The sequence below is a fragment of the Astyanax mexicanus genome, chromosome 1 (assembly GCF_023375975.1).
Source record: "Astyanax mexicanus isolate ESR-SI-001 chromosome 1, AstMex3_surface, whole genome shotgun sequence".
Classification (NCBI taxonomy): Eukaryota; Metazoa; Chordata; class Actinopteri; order Characiformes; family Acestrorhamphidae; genus Astyanax; species Astyanax mexicanus.
This window is the reverse complement of record NC_064408.1, coordinates 13,596,008-13,616,883: the sequence shown is the minus strand read 5'-3', so window position 1 is coordinate 13,616,883 and position 20,876 is coordinate 13,596,008. Positions and strand designations below refer to the sequence as shown.

The 20,876-nt window shown below is 38.9% G+C and overlaps 2 protein-coding genes across 4 annotated transcripts in view; one reads left to right on the top strand and one right to left on the bottom strand.

Annotated features, from left to right (window-relative positions):
* The window catches only part of fam102ab (family with sequence similarity 102 member Ab), a 77,045-nt gene extending 66,259 nt beyond the window's left edge, over positions 1 to 10,786 (bottom strand). Inside the window, exons 1-2 of one of the 2 annotated variants that reach the window (XM_007255800.4) lie at positions 10,412 to 10,786; positions 8,907 to 9,222 (exon numbers count right to left, since the gene is read on the bottom strand). In XM_007255800.4, the coding sequence (XP_007255862.2) occupies positions 8,907 to 9,052 (146 nt within the window). In that variant the 5' untranslated portion in view covers positions 9,053 to 9,222; positions 10,412 to 10,786. The remainder of the gene's footprint in view (positions 1 to 8,906; positions 9,223 to 10,411) is intronic. The other variant, XM_022665753.2, reaches the window with a different exon arrangement.
* A 4,184-nt stretch (positions 10,787 to 14,970) lies between these two features.
* Positions 14,971 to 20,876, top strand: part of slc25a25b (solute carrier family 25 member 25b) — a 33,913-nt gene continuing 28,007 nt past the window's right edge. Inside the window, exon 1 of one of the 2 annotated variants that reach the window (XM_022665733.2) lies at positions 14,971 to 16,079. In XM_022665733.2, coding sequence (XP_022521454.2) covers positions 15,699 to 16,079 — 381 coding nt within the window. In that variant the 5' untranslated portion in view covers positions 14,971 to 15,698. The remainder of the gene's footprint in view (positions 16,080 to 20,876) is intronic. The other variant, XM_007255803.4, reaches the window with a different exon arrangement.

The window sequence follows — 20,876 nt, the reverse complement described above, 5'->3', positions numbered from 1 at the left end:
TTAAACAGCATCAACAATTAACAGACAACATTTTTGCCCAAATCAGTAGTTCAATCCCTGTTGAAGCCATGACCATCTGTAATAATAACCGAATAATGTTGATTAGTGTTCTCCTCCAAGCATGTTATGTAGGGGTGACAGAAAAAAAAACAGAAAAAAAAATTGATAATGCATTGATTCTCAAAAAACACAGTATTGAATTTTATTAATAGTCTACATATAAAGTTTGGTGTTTTGCAATATTTTAAATTGTAACACCTTATTATGATACATATTGTATTTCCAGGTTCTTGACAACACACAGCCCTAGTGTTAAACTCCAATTATGTTGTATTACTGACAATTTCAACTCAGTGGAAGCACATGCTAGCTTTAACCTTACCAACAGTGGTAGTGTCATGTGATGTCCAAGGCCTAGCTAATTAAAGGGAATTGAAAATGACTAAAATTGTAGAGAATTTTTAAATGCTCAAGTAATCAAGTATAACATTTACAAAATCTGTTGCTTAAAGACAAAAGTACAAAATCAAAGTCTTATATGATATATACAACTCAGACCACTTCAGTTTCTGAATCGGTTTCTCTGATTTTGCTATTTATAGGTATGTGTTTGAGTAAAATAAATATTGCTGTTTTATTCTATAAACTAAGGACAACATTTCTCCCAAATTCCAAAAAAACAGTAATGCAAAGAGTTCAGAAATCAATATTTTGTGGAAGAACCCTGGTTTTAATCATCTTGGCATGTTCTCCTCCACCAGTCTTACACACTGCTTTTGGATACCTTGGTTTTCAATTCGGTAAAATCAAAGAAACTATTTTTAAGTGGTCTCTTATATTTTCCAGAGCTGTATATATAGTTACAGTGGGTAAGGCTTTACAAATTATGTAATATCTGTTTGTTTTACTGTCTAAATGGAGAAGCATGTGTTTATTTTTATTCAGATTGTGTCTTTCAGGCAGGACGACAAAGTCTTGGTGCTAGAGATAGAATTTAGTGTATGGAAGGACTGTACTGAGTCCTTTACCAGAAGCTATGAGGGTGCTCAGACCAATAACACAGAAAAACAGCTGTATGAACATCAAATAAAGCACAAGATCAAAGGAGAGTGCAGAAAGATAGAGTAAAGGCAGAACTTGCTAGTGAAATATGACTGAAATATGATAACAATACTGTATGAGTTGAATATAATAGTATTATTATAACGGTATAAGTTGAATATAATGGTATTTTAATATTGAAAATCATAATCTGCCCTTCTTTTTTTCATCCCTCACTTGCAGTCCATCAATACTGTGTTAATATGAATCTGGGATACACTGGTCAGCCTGCAGATCTAACCAAACATGATGCCAGAGACGGTAACAGAAATACATGCTGCTATAGGTGCATATATAAGAGGCTGTCATCCCACTGTTGCATCAAAAAGGCTAACATTTCAAGCCTCGCTGCAATACCAGTGAGTGTGCGTGTGTGCATGTGTGTGTGTGTGTGAGCATGTGTGTGTGTGTGTGTGTGAGAGAGAAGAAGCAGAACAGGAAGGAGCCCAGAGCAGCAACTCTGCAATGATTACAATTACAGTGCCATTTCATCACATTCAGACATCAGTCGAGTCTGGGAGAACCCTCAAATGCTCACACACACACTTAAACACACACGTACACACATACACGCACTTTGACTTGAAGGTTTCCATGGCAACCCCGTCCAGCACATATATACCCACTATTCGCATTAAGCTTCACCCTTAAAGCAGTAAGACAGGTCATTTGTTTCTGGTACACATGATGTATAACCGACCCCAGACGCAATCTGGTTTGTGCTTCTTTAGGTTTAGAACAGGAGATGCTAGGCTAACAATGCTAACAAACACTGGATTTAGACTGCCAGCAATCTCAGCTCCCTAAATGCTTGCCAAATATGTTTTAAACCTGTTTAAACTGCATTCAGATCTTCATATTTTTGGTGCAGGCAAACTGAGCACACCAAGACTACCACAGAACATAAGAAACCACAGAAGAATAAAACAAATTGCAACCAAACTACTTTGATTTTGAATATTCAATCAAATTTTAGCTTAAATATGTTAATAATTGTTCCTGCAATGTTTATTTTTATTTATATTAGTTATATTTATATTAAATGAATATTTATTATAGTTAAAGTAGATCTTTAAAAAATATTTATAGCATATAAATGAAGATTTGGGTGTATACTTACAGAACAGGTACCAATACATCTATTTTTTGCCTTAACTAGAAATGTACAATTTTCTCTCTAAGGGTTAAACCAAGTCATGTAACATGTTTTTTTAAATGTTTTATGCATTTTGTCAAGCAGACATTTAAGCCTAAATGTATTTTTGGACTGCTTCTCAAAGAAAAAGCAATTGTGAAAAAACTGGGGATTAAAAAAAGTGAATTCGGCCTTACATTATGTATAGGTTCTTAAAATATCACTACAATGGCTCTTTTAAAAGAACCATGCTTTAATTTTTTTAGCCTTTTCTTTTAAACAAAAGAACTCAGGTTCTGGAACTGGTTCCGTTTAGGCTTATAAGAACCTTGGTGATTTTCAGCGAACCAGCCTACATTTGCGTAAGTTTAAGTGGAACCGGCTGTATATCACATGATGGCTCTTATTTCACACTAAAGAAGCTACTATATTTTGGTTCCAGCTGAGAACAAATTTTCAGGTTCCTGAAGATATTTTTGCTTTTGGAAATGTGCCGAAGGGTCCGAAATGAGGTGCACAGACCGGAAAAAGGGCTCTGAGTGGTTCATCTGTGGCACTGTTCCAAAGAACCCTTTCTGGTGTCTTAAAGAGCGAAGGCAGAAGAGCAAACCATGGTTGTGTGTATGCATCTATGCAGCAGCGATAAGAGCACTTGTGGGCTCTTGCTCATGGTGATGAGTTGATATGGCTGCTTTTATTGCAGGGACGTGATCTACAGCAGTGTTTGCCTCAGTGCAGCTCTGCCATTAAACTGCCACCCCGCCATCCTTCAAGCTTCACTGCCTGCTACCAGCTGAAGCTGCGCTTCTGGGCTCATCCAGAAGCTGTAAAAAATGCAAATATGAAGGTGGTGGCTCACCAGCATCCATGCATCAGTTATAGCGATATTCAGTGTAGAAGGCATTGAGCACATATTTCATATTCATATTTCTCAGTCTATTTTAATAAATAAAAAATAACCACCCTCCAAAAAAGCCACATTGGGTCTTATTCACCAATATCTTTTTAATCCTCAGATGCATTGGCTTTAGGGTAGAAATGTATTCAACAAAAGCTCAGCAAAATGCATCTTTGTCTGTTTCCTTATTCTGCTCACTATGTATTTTGTTGAATGGCAGAAACATAACAATTAAATGTACATTTATATGAGCACATGTTTAAGTTGCCTGGTTAGGATTAGCAAAATGAAGAAATTAAAAGCTAAATATTATTGCAATTAAACCAACTGAACAAAGATTATGATATTTCACCACTGTTTTCCCATTTGGGATTTGTTCAGTTTACACTGACAATGGGATCCATCGTTATAAGAGCATAGCTGTGAACAATACAAACAATACTTATTTTCTTTGTGTAGTAGAGACAATTTCCTATGAAACCCCAGCTTCAGTCATAATGGACAACCCTAGAAAAACTGGTCAGAGATCAGCACAGGGGGCTTTGAGGCTTCTTTGCTCCTCATTCATCACGTCAACTGTAGCGCGGCATCAGTCTTTGTTTGGGAGATCCTCAGAGCCCCCTATGGCCAATCAAGCGCGTCACAATTGCAAGCCACCCAGATAAACAAGCAGGGTCGGAGAAGAAATATGAGAGAATGAGGGAAAAGAATGAGAGAGGGGCGGGTGAGAGAAAAAGAGAAAGAGAGCGAGAGAGAAAGAGATGGGATGCTGTGGCTGAAGCAGACAAAAAGCCCTCTGTGTGCAGTATCACTCGAGCCTCTCCCGCTCTCTCTCTCACTCTCTCTCTCTCTCACTCTTACTCTCTCTCTCTCATTCCACCTCTTTGCTTTCTCCCCCTCCATCTATTCTCTCCGTTTTATCCCTCCCTTGTTTTTTTTCTCCACACCCTTAACTGTATATTCTCTCCATCATAACCTCTCTCTACACACCATCTCTCATAAGGCTGAGTAATACAGACAAAATACAACATTGGGGATATCATAGTGTAGTGCATTGTTTTGCAAGGGATTCCTCTTGTTTAATGTTTGTATGTATATATTTGTATTGGTCAATATTCAATACTAATCAAACTTCAATATTGAAGTAACAAACTGTGTATACCTCACCATGTTTATGAGGGATTGACAAAATTTTTTTTTTTTTTTTACTTATTTTGTAAAACAAAATCTAACAAATTAACACAAAAGATATAAATGAACATAACTGTTTTTTATTAATCACTAAAATGATTAACAATTATGCATGACCATAGCACAGCACTATGGCAATAGGCGGCCTGTCGTCCAGATGTGGCTCACAAGCATGAAACATCTGGCCCGTGAGGTTGTTTGAACCATAATGATCGATAATGAAAAATAAAATGCTTTTCTGGCGAGCTTTTGTTTAAATTCCTCGGCTGTCTCTGGCTTGGTGTGAATTTAGTGTCCACCCATTCTCTTTTTTCTGGCATATCTCCTTATCAGGGCGTTTTTCCTGTCTGTGTCCCAATTCCTAATGCCAGGGCAGTGATAGTGTATTGGGACCTCGACCCTGACGACACAGGTTCGATCCCATGTGAGGAGCGGTGTGTTTATTTATTTATTTTTTCCTTTCTTCTTGGGTTTACCTGCTTTGAGATCAACTGTTCTGCAATTGTGTTCAACAACCCTCTGGGTTGTAGAGCTACTAGTCTGTAGCACTCCATCCCATTACACTTTATTTTGCAAACCAGATTTTTTTTTTTTGTGGCCCGCCACGCAATGGCTTGGAAAGTATCTAGTTCGCGGCCGAACAGTTTACAGTCTAGTACAAATGTGAATAATATCTGCTATGTGATTTGAACTGGGATTTTATTTCTAATTTCTGACACTGTTTTTCTAAACTAGACTACTCGCAAATAGTTGTTGACAGGTCAATGCCACTACTTAGACAGGGTAGGTCCTGATGTTTGTGTGACTGTAGGTTACTCCTAAAGAACTCCCCTGGCCTTCTTGTGGGTCCTTGTCTCAGTTGGTTATACCTAGGACGCATCCACAGGAGGCACAAGGGGGTTTCTCGCTTCTAATGAGTGATCTAATGATCTCCAGGGCTTGGTTGCCATTGGTCTCTTAAGATGAACAGGCCTAAACAGATGAACATCGCAACAAACAGGGTCCAAAAAGCAATAGCCCCAACATAATAGAGCACAAGTAGAGTGTAGGTCTTTAAAAGGACTTGAAATATAATTGTTTTACTTGGAATTCCATTAAACATTATGTTTTTTTCCTACTCATATATGGTTGCGACTATGAAGATACAAGGATTCTGCATGACTATGGCCTGCATTAAATGAATGGAACTAAATTATTTGAGACTGTGACTACTGGTCAAAGCACACTAAAAGAAAAAGAAAAAAAAACACACCATTGTGATTGGTTATAGGGCTCATTTGCATGTTAGTACCGTGATAATGTTTAACATATGACCTTTTGTTCAGCCCTAGTCAGGATGCCCACCTGACACATACAGCACTCATTTGAATAATGCCACCATCTGTGATATCAGTATAGGAAAGGTCAGAATTGTAACAGCGTTTAACAAACGTTACGCTGTTCGGCTCTTATCTCACTCCGTCCGTTCTGAGGAACATTTCGTGACATAACCTCTCCAAGCCTCTGCTCGTCAGACAGACGCAGCATTGTGAAGAATGAATGCTGAGGACTCTTTGGTACATCGAGCCCACGGGTACACAAACGTGCCTGGCACTGCCAGAGAGTCCGTGCACCCACGCTACTCTGCCCCCAGCGCCATGTGCCCAAAAATACCATCTGAACACAACATACTAACTGAATACAGGCTGTTATGACCCATTTTTTTCTGGCTACCATGGGGATTCTTAGTGTCAGGGACTGTAATAACTAGAGTTGTAAATGTGAGTCATTATTGTGTGATGGATCACTCTGAAGGTGGAGGTTTAACAACACTGAAATTAGTGTTTTATTATACCAGATAACAAAATAAATTTCCCAATAATTTCCCAGGCTGGTAATTCCTAAAGAAAATCCAGATTTTTTTTCTCACTTCAGGATTGGAACATGTTCTATTTCCTGCATTTGATGGATGTATTACAATCAGGTGAATAGATTAACACTGAGATTTACCATCTTCTTAATAGGAATGCACCAATGTTGGAATTTTAGGCCGATGCTGATATCATATATCACATGTATATATCTGCTGATATACATATTAATAACTTGCAGAGAGACTAGAAACTTCAGTATAACTTAACTAAAAACAAATGTAACATTTATTTACTTTACATTTTAGCTTCCAACCAACTTTAAACAAACAATAAATCGAAAGGTGTCCACTGAGAAATTTCACATTATTAGCTATTTACAGTAGCCAGCTGGTTCTTACATAGACTGTTTAAAGCTTTAAACCCTCTTTTTTAAATAAACAGTTTAAATAAAACAATAGATCTAGTAAAACTAAAAAAAATGGAAATTAGCTCAATTCAATGGATTTTAAAGTTGTGCTGCCCAGTTGCAGTAGTGGTCTTTTTCTGGTATACAATAAATACATCAGCAAGTATCAGTTTGGTATAGGTATCGTCCCAATACCAATGATTCCAAAAAAAAAGGAGAAAATATTGGCCTAGACAGATATAGTCCCGATATCATCATGCATCCCTACTTAAGAATTTAAGAATAATCTTAAATTTGTTCCTAAGGAATATCCTAAGAAAACATTTACAGTTCTAAAAAATACCATAGTTGGTTGATGCCCAATGTTTTTAAAAGTACTGTTCATTTTCTACTTATAGAAAAAAATGTCTTGCTGCCGTCACATCACACTGGTCACATTTTCCAAGAAGGATATGGTTGGCCGTTTCCTCCTCTGTAACTTCTAGTACTTTTAAACTCTCTTGAACATTGGTTTGTGTGTTTTTGTCAATTTTTCTGTTGATTACCGTGAAAATTTTGAAACAAAACATTCGATAAGAAAATCTTAAGAAAACAATTAAAACAACAATAAGAGAATATTTAAGAACTTGATGGACCCACCCAGTGTAGCTCATATTAAAACAAGTTCACTACACAGGATAATGAAGAAGATGCAGAACTGTAGGAAGAAGCACTCAACATGTGCTCAAAGCCACAGGAGATTACCGTTATCCTCGCCGCAGAACCATACAGCAGACCTGCTCGCACCTGTGCGTCTGACCTAAGCTCTTTTTTACCTATGCAAATAAAGCTGAGGGCCTACCAAGCAACAGCTGTCATTCAGAACCACAAACACACGACAGGTACGGTTCAGGCCTTAACATAGGCCTAAAAAAAAAAAAAAACAGAACACCTGGAACAGAGCATTCAGAAACGTCTCAAAAGATTTGCACAAGCCACTGCAGGTCAGGAAACATGCAGACTAAAATTGTCCTATTCAAGAGGAATCCCAACCATTTTTTTTTTTACTGTTATTCAAAAGTTTATTATGTAAAGAAAGCGGGTTATTCTACAGAATTTTGCTGATTCACAACTGTTTACAGTGATTGGCAACGTCTAAAAAAGAATGCTGTTTTCTGTCTGTAATGCACTCCAAAAATACATATATTATTTGTATTTCTATGTTAATTGGAGTGTAATCATTTGTTTAACATTGCTATTTTTATTATATATAACTTTATATCACTTTTTTATATTTCACAAATCATTCACTTAGCAGTAAAAATAATTCATAAGATTTTGTCCAATGCAGTAGGTGGGGCTAAGCTGCTGTTTGATTATCTAATAAATGTCAATTCTGTTGGACAACGGGCCTCAATCTGTAAGAATGCAAGAATACACAAGAAAGAAGAAAACAAATGTTATCCATTTCAATGGACGCAGTGTCTGTAAGGGTTAAAAAATTGATGGTAAAAAAGCAACAAATGCTCATACATTTAGTATAGTACTCAAGTGGTGTCTAAAATCCTGAAATTAATTTATTTTTGTAAAGGCAGTGTAGTAATAAGTAGCAGTATTACTGAAACACTATTTCAGTAAAAAAAAAAAAACATCGTAAATATTAGTTTTTGTCTTCATCCCAAAACAATCTCAAATATGTGCAGAAACTGTGAGACACATTGGTGAAATTTGCATTTTCATATGGACAAGGCCTTCACACCTGCTTCCAGTACACCTGCACATACCAGCCCAACATGACATGCTGCTAGCAGACTGACCACGGGACTTCCAGATTATCAGGATCATGAAAGATTACCAAAGGAACAAAACACACACTTTAACACAGAACAGCTATTTCCATCTCCTAATAGTTACAGTATTAAAATACTGTAAAGCATGGGAGCAAATTCTCATCCCCTGAAGGAAACAACACACAGAGATCTCAGTAAACAAACAAGGAGATCAATATGTACAAGAACAATCAACCCACGTCCTGATGTTTCCACTGCACATAGTATGGCCCTGACGCAACTAAGGTTTTTCGCAAAAGCATCCCAGTGCTAAGTTTGTCTGGACTGGTGAAGAACCAGAATCTAAATTCACACACTACCTCAGCAGCAGGGTGCACAGCTAACCATCACTTAATAAAGGTTCTGTAAATGGTTATTAGAGCAATGCCAGAGAAGAACCACTCTTGTTTGGTTTTATAAAGAACCCTATTTGCAGCCAGTCCTCTACCTCAACACTGCTTTGTGAGCACCAGCCCATACAGATCAAAGCAAACAAACTGTGAAAGCACAATACCTGGATGAAGCGATGGCAAAATCTCCACCTTCCAACAGTCTGATTTTGCAGAAGAGCATCCCATTTATGAACGGCACGGCCGTCAGCTCCTCCAGAGTGAAATGGACCTGGAACTTGAACTTCTTCTTTTTCATCAAAAACGCCATAGTACTGTTTATGTAGGGTGGCTGGGGGCTGCTGGTCCACTCTTAAAATTGGAGAAAATGCAGAGGTAGATGCAAACAGAGGGACAGTTTGCCTTCTTAATCTGGCGCCTGGAAGTTCTTCTTGATGATTCTGCTTTGGTTCAGCATCTCAGGGGAATGGTGTGAAGGCTCTGTTAAAACAACAAGACCACCAGTGTCAGAGAAAGCAACTTATAGGTCCAGATGATCCCGTCCCTGTTTTAAACAAACCTTGCGCAAGACAGGAAGAACAATGTAATTACATTTGAACCACTGGTATACATGCACCTTTTTTGACAGGGGGACCTCTCCTTTTAGACAAAACTTCTGGTATACCTACACCTACTTTGGACAGGGGGGTCCCAATGACTGACTAGTACTTTTGAACAGGGGGTCCTTCACAATTACTAGTACACCTATTCTGCAATGGGGTCCTTCAGAATCACTGGTATACCTCCACCTACTTTGGAAAGTGGATCCCCTAGAATCACTAGAACACCTACTTTGGACAGGGGGTCCCCCTAAAACACTGGTATACCTATTTTGGACAGACGGTCCTCCAGAACTACTAGTATAACTATTCTGCACAGGGGGTCCCGTAGAACCACTGGTAGACCTATTTTGGACAAGGGGTCCCCTAGAACTACTGGTATATAACTACAGCTACTTTGGACAGGGGGTCCTTCAGAACCTAGTTTGGACAGGGGGTCCCCCAGAACCACTGGTAGACTTAGTTTGGACAGGGGGTCATCCAGAACTACTGGAATATAACTACACCTACTTTGGACAGGAGGTCCTCCAGAACCTAGTTTGGACAGGGGGCCCCACAGAACCACTGGTATATCTACACCTACTTTGGACAGAGGGATCTCCAGAACTACTAGTATAACTATTCTGGACAGGGGGTCCCGTAGAACCACTGGTAGACCTATTTTGGACAAGGGGTCCCCTAGAACTACTGGTATATAATTACACCTACTTTGGACAGGGGGTCCTCCAGAACCTAGTTTGGACAGGGGGTCCCACAGAACCACTGGTAGACCTAGTTTGGACAGGGGGTCCCCTAGAACTACCGGAATACACATACTTAGGTGAGGGGATCCTCCAGAACCACTGGTACACCTACATCTACTTTGGTCAGGGGGTCCTCCAGAACCATTGGTAGACCTGTTTTGGACAGGGGGTCCTCCAAAACCACTGGTAGATCTGTTTTGGACAGGGGGTCCCCCGAAACAACTGGCAGACCTGTTTTGGACAGGGATTCCCCCCAAAAGACAAACTGGTAGACCTACATCTACTTTGGACAGGGGATCCCCTACAAGAAAAAAAAACAGGACTCACCTCACAACGTCTAGAAAATCACAGCCGCCGAGCAAACAGGTTTGCTGAAGTCCAGATGACAGAACCACAGCAGTTAATACTCCAGTATACCGACTGTTTACTCCACCAGTATTTATCCTAACGTTAAAGCGTTGCCCCTAACAACACAGCAGCGGCGGTTTAACAAAGGGTACGGAGAGCGCGCTCAGTCAGTAGGATGTGTTTACCTCAGAAGACGGAGTATAACTGTAGAACCGAAGCACTAGGCAAGCTTTCGGAACCGCGGACAGACCCAGCGAGCTGCCCCGGTTAAGAGACCCGTATCTGAGCGAATGAGCCGCGCGGGAGCCCGAACTCCCACTACTGAACTTCTTCTCACTACTGGAGCTCTGCTCATTCCCCCAACCGACCCAAACTCCGCCCACCCTGACGCGTGGACTCCTCCAGCACTGATCTGCACACTGCACTGATACACAGAGCTTCGGCTGTGTCCCAAACAGAGAGGCGGTGTGCTCCCTATGTAGTGCACACCGTGAAAAACCGACAATAGACTAATCATACATGTATCTATAATAATGCCTAATAAATGCCTATAGATAGACAGACAGGCAGACATATAGATAGATAGATAGATAGATAGTGTGTGTGTGTGTGTGTGTGTGTGTGTGTGTGTGAGAGAGAGAGAGAGAGAGAGAGAGAGAGAGAGAGAGAGAGAGAGAGAGAGAGAGAGAGACAGACAGACAGACAGGAAAATTCAAAAAGTGCAGTAACCCAATGTAACAGAAATGGCAAAACAGTAAATCAAAACTAATAATGAGCAATGTGTACTTAAGTAAGGAACTCTACAATAAAATACAATTATGAGAATATAAAATAACTACAAAAACAAAAGAAATTATACATATAGATGTTTATTTTATATCATATTTCAGCATGATTCGTGTGTCAGAATTTCCAATGCATTACAAAGAAAAGCCTGGTCTGTAAATATGTCTGCGCCCCCTGCTGGAAATGACTAACGTTACACATTTTAGCTCAAATCTAAAACAGGCCTAAATTTAGACTGGAAATGAATAGTTTAGACTAAATGTAAAGTTTTGCTATAGTATAAAAAGCTACACAGATGTTACTATAACTGAATATGCTCCCTATATAGAGAGTTTTAATGTTTCAAAGTTTCAATGTTTAGTTGTCACAATATAGTGTATGGTTTAAGTGTTTAAGTATTTTAAAGCAGCAGTCCCTAAAATTCCTTAAAATCTGAAGCTTATAGTAAAATACAAAATATCTATCTATCTCTTTGTCTCTCTGTCTACATCAGGGGTGTCCAAACTACGGCCCGTGGGCCATTTGCGGCCCGTTTCCTTTTTTGGAGCGGCCCGCGAGCATACCTGTCAAGTTTTAGATTTAAAAATAAGGGACATTTTCCTCTGTCCACTCCCACCAGCCCACCAGCCCAACGAAGGTTCAGTATCCCTTACATTTTAAGACAGGTTGAAAAAAATCTAAAATAACCACATGTGAAACACTTACAGACTACAATTAGATTATCAGAATCTGAAATGTTGTGGACATTCCTACATATGTCATTCTTTTAATACAGCCAAATTAAAACCCCTTTTCTAGATATTTAAAAAAAGGTTAAGATTTCTTGTCTTTTTTGGCATAATGCACTCTTTTATATGATATATATATTTTTTTATTTAATGGATTTAAAATTGAACAAAAGGTGCACAAATTCTGCAAAATGACTGTTGGTGACCTAAAAATAGTATCATGAGCTTTTACTAAAAGGACATGGACCAGATATATTCTATCAGTAAAAATTAGTCCTAATGGGCCTACTAAATTAATCATTTTTAATTAATACTTCTTTCTTTTGATCACTCCTGATCAGTTCAGTTCATTTCGGTCCTCTACACATTTCTAGTTAAACTGAGTCACAAACTTTTTATTTTTTATTTTAAGAGGTTTAATCTGTGTGTTTTATTTCGGAGACGAGTATTTTTAAGCAGCTATCAGAAAAATCTCATCATAGTTTCCATTAACCTACCGTTACCTTTCTTTTAGAAAAATCGCTGTATATCCAGATATGTGTTAACATCAGCTGCTCCGACGAGCTGCCTGAACTCACAGCGACGGGGGGCTTACCTACACTGACCCTCCTTTGCAAGCTGATTGGCTGTTTCTCCTGAAAGGCGGGACTTTCTCCTTGAACCGGCTCCACGATTGGTTAAGAGACACAGAGCGGTCAGTGCCCTGTCTCCTCAATAATATCTGTTTTTTTATTTTAATATAATACGGGACATTTACGGGAAAATAATAATACGGGAGGACGGCGGGAAAAAGGAGTAAAATACGGTAGTTTCCCGGCCAAAACGGGAGACTTGACAGGTATGCCCGCGAGGTATTTTAGAAATAGAATGAAAGTTGGCCCGCTGTTAAGCAGGTTTTTATAATGTGAGATTCAAAGTTTGAACGCTAGGTGTCAGAAACGGGCGTTTTTCTATTTGCAGCGCGTTTTTCTTTTTGCAGCGCGTTTTTCTATTTGCTGCGCCTGTGTTGTAATTTTGATGGATGTGTTTTGTGCTTTTGCAGCGCTTTTCAATTTGCACTGCGTTGGGCTTTCTCAGCCACCGTAGAGAGGTCTCCAAATCCCTAATTCCACAAAATGTATAGCGTGGCCTTAAATAAATGATCCACTGGTTTCTGGAATTATTTTTTAATCAAGCAGTGTTTTATCAACACTGCTTTTATCAACCTATGTTGTTTTATATTTTTAATCTGATAGATTTAATAGTATTTCATCAGTGTCTTCATGAGGTAGAGTCACCTGGATAGTTTTCTCTGGGTTCCTGGAGGAGCTGAGTTCCTAGAGGTGCTGAACAATAGTTGCTGCTTTTCCTTTACGCTGTGAAGCTCCAGCTCATCTCAAATCACTTCAAAACACCCTCTCAGTTCATCAGGTTTAGATCAGGAGATTGTTGAGGACAAACAATTTTTACTGTTTAGTACATACAGTAATTCCATATGTGTCCCTTAATAGATATCATGTAATATTACTATAAAATGTAGAAAATAAATTAAATAAATAAACGAGAAGATGTGTAACTTTTGATTGGTACTGTAGATCACCAGGCTCTGTATAAAATTAACGCGTTAAAGTTTCCAGATTAATCGTATGGTTAAGTCAGTTGGGCTCATTCTATTGCGCAATAGCAGGTACACAGCACATCCTTAGCTCCTATGCTCTCGCCAGTTGGTTCTTACAATGAAACTAGTCAAGGGCATTTTTTCCAAGAACTCAATCCCATTTTTGAGTTCTTAGTATTAAGAAACTCCCCCCAGACAGCAAGGCATCAACTCAGCTCCCTCCAGTTTTAGACACTGCCAGCTTACATGTAGCCAGAGAGTCTCTAACAGAGAGGAGATTACCCACTTGTGAATATCCTCTGGCTTTGTTTCACCACCAGAGGGCGCTCTCAAGTGAGTCTCAAATAAATGGGTTTCTATGGGACAATTGAGCTAAATTATAGTTTATACACGTTAAATTCCTCGACATATAAAAACAACAAATATTTTTAAAGCTTTTTAATCCAGTTAACTCAGTGCTCTGGCTGTATCTTCAGCATCAGTTCACTGCCTAAAACCTTAAAAAAACAAAATCTTAGCAAAAGAAATTAAATGATTTCAAGAAAAAAATCTTGATTGATCTGATTAACATAGTAAGTTTAAGAATAATAATGATCTAAATTGGTTTCACCTCAATTGTTTTCATCTCAACTCAAAATAAGCACAAAAAATACCGGTCAAGTTATTCCAATTCTTGTGTCCAAATTTAAGCCAGTGATTGATTTAAGTCTTTCTTCATTTATTTGAAGAACGATGTGCATATCATTTTTTTTGTCATATCATATTTTTGTCTACTTTTTGCCATACTTTTTACAATACACTTTATTCTACTTGCGATAATTGAAGGCAAATATTTTATAAGTAAATTGTTATTATTTTAATTAGTGTTTTAGCTGTTTAGCTCTAGTTTATGGAGGCCCATTTCCATCACCCAAAATAAAAAAAATCCACCACATTTTTTTCTTATTATTAAGTAAACTGCTATTTAATTATTTTGAGATAGTACGTCGTTATTTTGAGATAGTAAGTCATTATTTTGAACAAAAAAAAGGTTTTCCAAAAGCAAACACGCTTGCTATCTCAAAATAATTACTTTGTGATAAGAAAAATAAATGCTGGATTTTTTTGTTATTGTATGTGGCGGGAATGGGCTTCCTTACTATTCCATCTAGCGTTTTACATTTTAGATGTTATTTTAGATAAATAATATATAAAACGGTAGGAACTGTGGAAATGGGAATAAGTGGACTGTCTCCCCATAAACCGGCTTTGGTTGTAGTACTCCTGTCGTACTGAGAAAAAGAAAACAGTAGTATCGCCTGGACCTATCAAAAACTGAGGAATATTAAAAAGGGACGGGGCGGTAAGAATATCTACGCTGTGATTGGCCAATTAGCCCGTCCATCACGCCCGGTGTCCGCTCGCCCCCCCCCTTTCGTAGCCAACTCATTCATCTCCAGCTCCGCCTCGTGCTTCTCGGATTCTGCCGGAATTTTCCTTCAGTCAGCTGTCAGTCGGAGCTCAGATTCGCAGGGTTTTCGAGCTGTTTTTTTGTACAAACCGAATTAATTTAGTTAATTCGAGTCTCTGAAGAACTGTTAGATTATTTTGTGATTTATTTATTGTTTTTATCGGGTGTAAGTGAGTAGAAGCTGGACGCTAGCCGGCTTTGGGCGGGCTGAGCTGGGGGCTGAAGCTGGGCGGGATAGGTAACGTTAACTAACACTAGCTAGATAGATAGTTAGCTTAGCGTAGCTAACACGGTTGTTTCGAGTTAAATTTATTTGAGTTAACGTATATTTGTATTATTTTGTTGTCGGTTATTGCGGTTAAGACGTAGAGGAAACGATGGGGATGCATTTATGTGAACAACTAATCCGAATTAAATAATAATAACAGAAATAATAGTGATAAATGGTGAGAAAACCGGTATTTTAAATATTTGAAGCTAAGCTAACCGGCAAGCTAGCTAGCTAAAACGCCGGTTAACGTTACCCAATGCTGTCTTGCTGTTAATTAGTTCGTTTCGTTAGACATAACAAATACATAACTACATATTTAATGTAGGTTTATTCATATTCAAAGGTGAATTTTATCGTTTTATATTGTTATAGCTCTGAGCTGATTTAATACGCGTTTTAATCGCCTCAGCGCTGGAGTGAGTGAGACCCGCGGGATGCACCGGGAGGACTCGCTGGTCTCGCCTTTGCTGAGCGGGGTTTTCTGCCAGTGCCGGTCGGAGGAGTATCACGGCTCTGACCCGGGTGGTGGTGGAGGAGGGACAGGAGGAGGCTTTGGTGGCGGTAGCTTTACCGGCGCAGCTGGTGGTCGGTTCCCAGCTGCCACGTCCATGCCCTTCTCATCAGTGATGCCCAGCGGGATGCTGCCGGACGCCTCGGACCAGAGCTGCTCGGTGTGCGGCGGACCCGAGCAGGAGCACCGCCTAAAGGTGCTCTTCCAGATACTGGATGTGAACAGAGACGGAGGGATCTGTGTGAACGACCTGACCATCGGCCTCAAGAAACTCGGGGTCCATCGCACCGAGCATGAGCTCATGGTGAGCAACCCTCACGTTTTCTCCTTTCTTCTAGATAATTACATATTTAACCAGAGAGTAACGAAACCTACATTTCATACAGAAAACTGTGAGTGTGATTACAGCTCAGCTGTATTGTTGAGGTATATGTGGTGATTGCCAAGTTGTTCCCAGAGTGTTTCTAGCAGAGCAAAGTGGTTTTGCTATCCTATTGGTTTTCGTTGCTAAGCTGTTGCTTGTTTGTTGCTAAGGTAACGCTATGGCATTGGTGTTGGTTGCCAAGCTCTTCCTAGGTGGTTGCTACGGTTTTGCTATGTAGCCTGTGTTTGTATTGTTATGGTATGGTACTTGTTGGCAAAGGCGTTGCTAGTTGGTCACTAATGTTTTTCTATGGTAATGGTATGGTTGCTAAGCCGTTGCTAGGTGGCTGCTAAGGTAATGCTGTGACATTGGAGTTGGGTGGCAAGCTGCTCATAGGTGACTGCTATGGTATTACCATGATATCGTTGTTTGTGACCAAGGCATTGCTAGTTGGTTGCCAAGCTGTTCCTAGGTGGTTGCTACGGTTTTGCTATGTAGTCTGTGTTGGTTGCTAAGGTGTTGCTAGATGGCTGCTATGGTATTGTACTTGTTGTTTATGGCAAAGGCCTTGCTAGTTGGTTACTAATTTGTTTGTATGGTAATGGTGTTGGTTGATGGTGTTCCTAGGTGGTTGCTAAGTTTCTGATATGGAATCTGTGTTGGTTGCTCAAGTTTTAGTAGGTTTTTGTTAGCTAACATGTAGCAAAGTGTTGCTGGTTGCAAAGGCCTTGCTATGTGTTTATAAGGTGTTTCTACAGTATTGGTGTTGTGTTCTAAGGTGTTGCTTGCTATGTAGTTGCAAAAGTGTAAAATGATTTGACCAAAAATGGACATCAGATCTGTTCATGAAGAAAAAATTCTATTAGTTTTAGGAATGTGCCGTACTAGGTCTTGGTGTGATTGCAAGAGACATTTGATATTTGAGTCCAAAGTTTTGAGACACATTTCTGTGATTTGGCATCTTTGAGTTTGTTTGGATGCGTAGTGTACGTATACATTTGCACTAATCCAAAAGCTGTATACAAGCACACTGTTCCAGATTATAAAACATTATAAGAGTTAAAATTTAATTGTTATCTCAAAAACAAACAAAACATACTAAAGAAGAATACGACTTTTACAACTGCAATCAAAGTAACTAGATTGGGGCAAGAAACGAAGACATGGTCATTGAGGATCTAATAAAACAAAGCTCACCCATTTGGCTTCTTACAGTAGTGTTAAGCACAGCTGCACAAGCATTTTCTTCCTAATATGTGTGTGTGTGTGTTCTTCCTGCAGGGGTGGGATTAGTGTGGCTTTCAATGCTTTTTGTTGTGCCGGCTGCTGATGTGGACATTTGGTCATTGTAATGCATGGACACAAGAACAAAACCTCTGGCACAATTCATACTCAGGCGTGAAAAGGGTGGAAGTGTGAAAAAGCATGCATTCCCTGACCTCAAAGTCAGGGGATGAGTGCATTCTATTAGTCAAGTACCCTAGGCTACAGTTGGCGTAAAGCTAAAATCCAAGGTATATAAATATTACATGTATTTCAAAAGTTATACCTGGGTGTCTAGTCTCTGTGTAAGGTAGCTTCTTTTTGTAGCTAGCTGAAGACCCTTACTTGTTGGTTTGTGATGTGCCTTAAAAAGTGCAGCTTCACCAAAATTGCATAGCACAGTGACAGGATTCGTCCCAGAAATGACAAAGACAGAGATGCAGTTCTTCTTGTTACAGACAGTGGAGCATCAAAATTATGCTGCATAATGTTAAAATAAAATCAAAATATCTCACACAGTTATGCATGATACAGCTAGTATTGCCTTAAACTGTTTAAATGCTTTAAAACACTAACCAACAACAAAGAAAAAGAAAATGGACGTGTAAGCAATCTGCAAAATGGTTTTGTAAGAGGCAATGGTCAAGAACTGTAAATGAATCCCATATTATTGCATTAATATAGTCACCCTCCCTCTCTTTCCCAGACTTGTTGTGTAATATCTAAAACGTATTGGCTTTTGGAAATCAGCAGAATAGATGATCAAAACCCCACCTCATCCTCAGCTTATCCAAAACGTACTGGATGGAGCATAAACATTCCAGTGAATACTCTTCTACTGGTCCACAGTTCAATGCTGGGGGATAAATATAAACCCTTCTGGCCCACACCTGACATTAAGAATGCTGTCAATTGGTACAGATTTCTGTTCCAGTGAGTTCTATTATATTGGCAGTGCTTCTTTAGATGGTATGCACAAGCTGTATATTTACCTTTCCATATCTGTGTCAACAGTGGGTGTAACTTAGGTAACCAAATGCATTAATTTGAAGTGATTTCCACAAACATTTGCATATGTAAATACACAGACCTTTACAAATACTCAGATCTTTTGCAAGACTATTGAAAATTAGCCAAAAAAACCCTTGCAAAGCAACCCATTATTCTGAGTTAATCTAAACTCTACTTAAATATAAAATGGGATTATATCTTATATTTTCTCATTTGTTAGTTCCGGATGGCTTCTGCACCTTATCAAAGTGTTGAATCTTGGACCGCTGCCACACTTACTAAACAAAACCCACCAGATATTCCTGATGCCCAAATATGGCTGTGCATTTGTCAGGAATGTGACAGTAATTTTCAAATGTTTGTGTTTGTCAACAACACAAACATCCTGATGATTCAAATCAGTTCATGATGTGAATTTAGATTTTGGTTACTGAAGGTGTGATCTTACAGCTGGGTAGAAGAGAGAAATCTAATGTGATTATGGTGTGAAGGGCCAGCACACAGTAGTTCAGAGTATTGTAGAGTAAGTAAGTTGTCGAGTAGTGATCGTTTTCACATGATTCTTTCCTAATTTATCTTACCCCGTTCAATTCTTCTAATCACTTTCTTTTAAAAGACTCTACACGATTTTTACTATGTCTTTGTTTTGCAATTTGCCAAAACAATCCACATGAAGGAAGTCCTAGGGCAGTAGATTTAAGCAGATTAGTAGGCCACCTTTAATTGGTCCATCTGGTTCAGACAGATGTTTTAAATTTATTGGTATTACTTTTAAAGAGAAGTGTACCCTGTTAAAGCAAGAGAAAAATATTAAATGACATTCAAAGGATGGTTAAGAACTATTCTTGAAACCAAGTACTTTGCAAATAAAATGTTTTAGTAACCCTACAGAGTTTGCAAATTTGTTCCAGCCACACCTTCCCACTGAAGTTGTTGATTTTCTTTGTGACAGAAGTGCAGATATTTGCTTTGACCAGATGGCTGCTGCATGTCAGTGTTTGGCAAATTCCAGTTTCTGACAGGCACATAGAGCATTTAAGCTAATACTGTGTTAAACTAAACCAGAATGAACAATCCATTCAACACAAAATGAATTGTAGATCATGTATGACTTTCATTTTTTGACATTTATTTTTTTGTGATTTGTTAAAAGCTTCCACACATACAGCCATAAGTATTCAGACTTTGACATTATTACCTGTAATTCTAATTCTGTATAAAACCACAGTAGATTTGCTGTGTGGGCCATTCCATGATTATTTCGTGACAAATCAAGGAGAGGTTAAAAGTCTGTTGTTGAATTTACATTTTGTTGTTGGAATGTTTTGGAGCAAGTAAATCATCATTAGCTCAGCAACACCAAAAAACCTGCAAAACCACTAAAGTGGATTGTTGCACAGTTATTTTCTTGGTGGACAACAACTTGTCCTGTCAGGAGCAGGCTTAAAAGCGCATTGTTGATGAAGTCTACAAGTATACAGTACAGGTAAATTATGCAGACAAACCTTTAATTGTGTTCTTAAACAATATATTTTAATGCATTACATGTTTAGCACAATAAATAGCACTACAGGCACAGCACTGTTGTTTTGTCTGCAATGTACAGCCCTACTCTGAGACCCTATCATAGTTGAGGTGTGATGATCTGTTGACATGAAGTGTACTGGCCATGTCAGTGCTGTATTACAGCATAATGACTATGCCTGCTGTCAGTATATGCAGTGTGTGTGTGGATCAGGGGACTCCTGAATGCCTGGGATACTAATATAGCTTGGAATGTGGCCTACTTCCAGCTCACGAGACTTGGTGTCAGCTCTGATTTACTGCCCTACAACTTGTACCCCATGTGGTTGTGTGTGTGCATGTTTGCACGTAAGTGTATTGGCCTCAGAGACCAGTGCTGCTTTCAATTCAGCACTACTATAAGGCAGCTCAGATTGTGGGAATTTTCTCTGGTTAACTTCAGGAGATTTGGTCAAATCTCAACTGTGCTTTTTTCCTTTTTGTAGTTCACTTCTTGTCATTGTTCCACTACCCCTTTTAAAGGGGAAAAAGCCCTCTTTGTTGGGCTTTTTGTGACAACAGCCAACTTGACCACACTGGAGCCTGACTACAGGGTTTTACCATGTGATGTGTTTCTTTGTTCTGTAATTTGTCAAAGCTTTTACAAGGTAGGTTTGAAAAGATTAGCTGGCAGAGATTGCCAGACAGATGTTAATTAGCCTGTCTTTATAAGCATAGTCAATAAGCTAAGCGAATTAGCTTTTTGTATGCAAAAGATGTGTGTGCAATTGTTTGGTCCTACATCAGTGATTTTAAAACATGTACACCAAATAAGTACCGATTGAGGGTAGGGCTGCCACAAACGATTATTTTTATAGTCGACTAATCACAGATTATTTTTTATGATTAGTCGACTAATCGGATCATACGTTAATTGAATATAAAACACAGTTTATCACA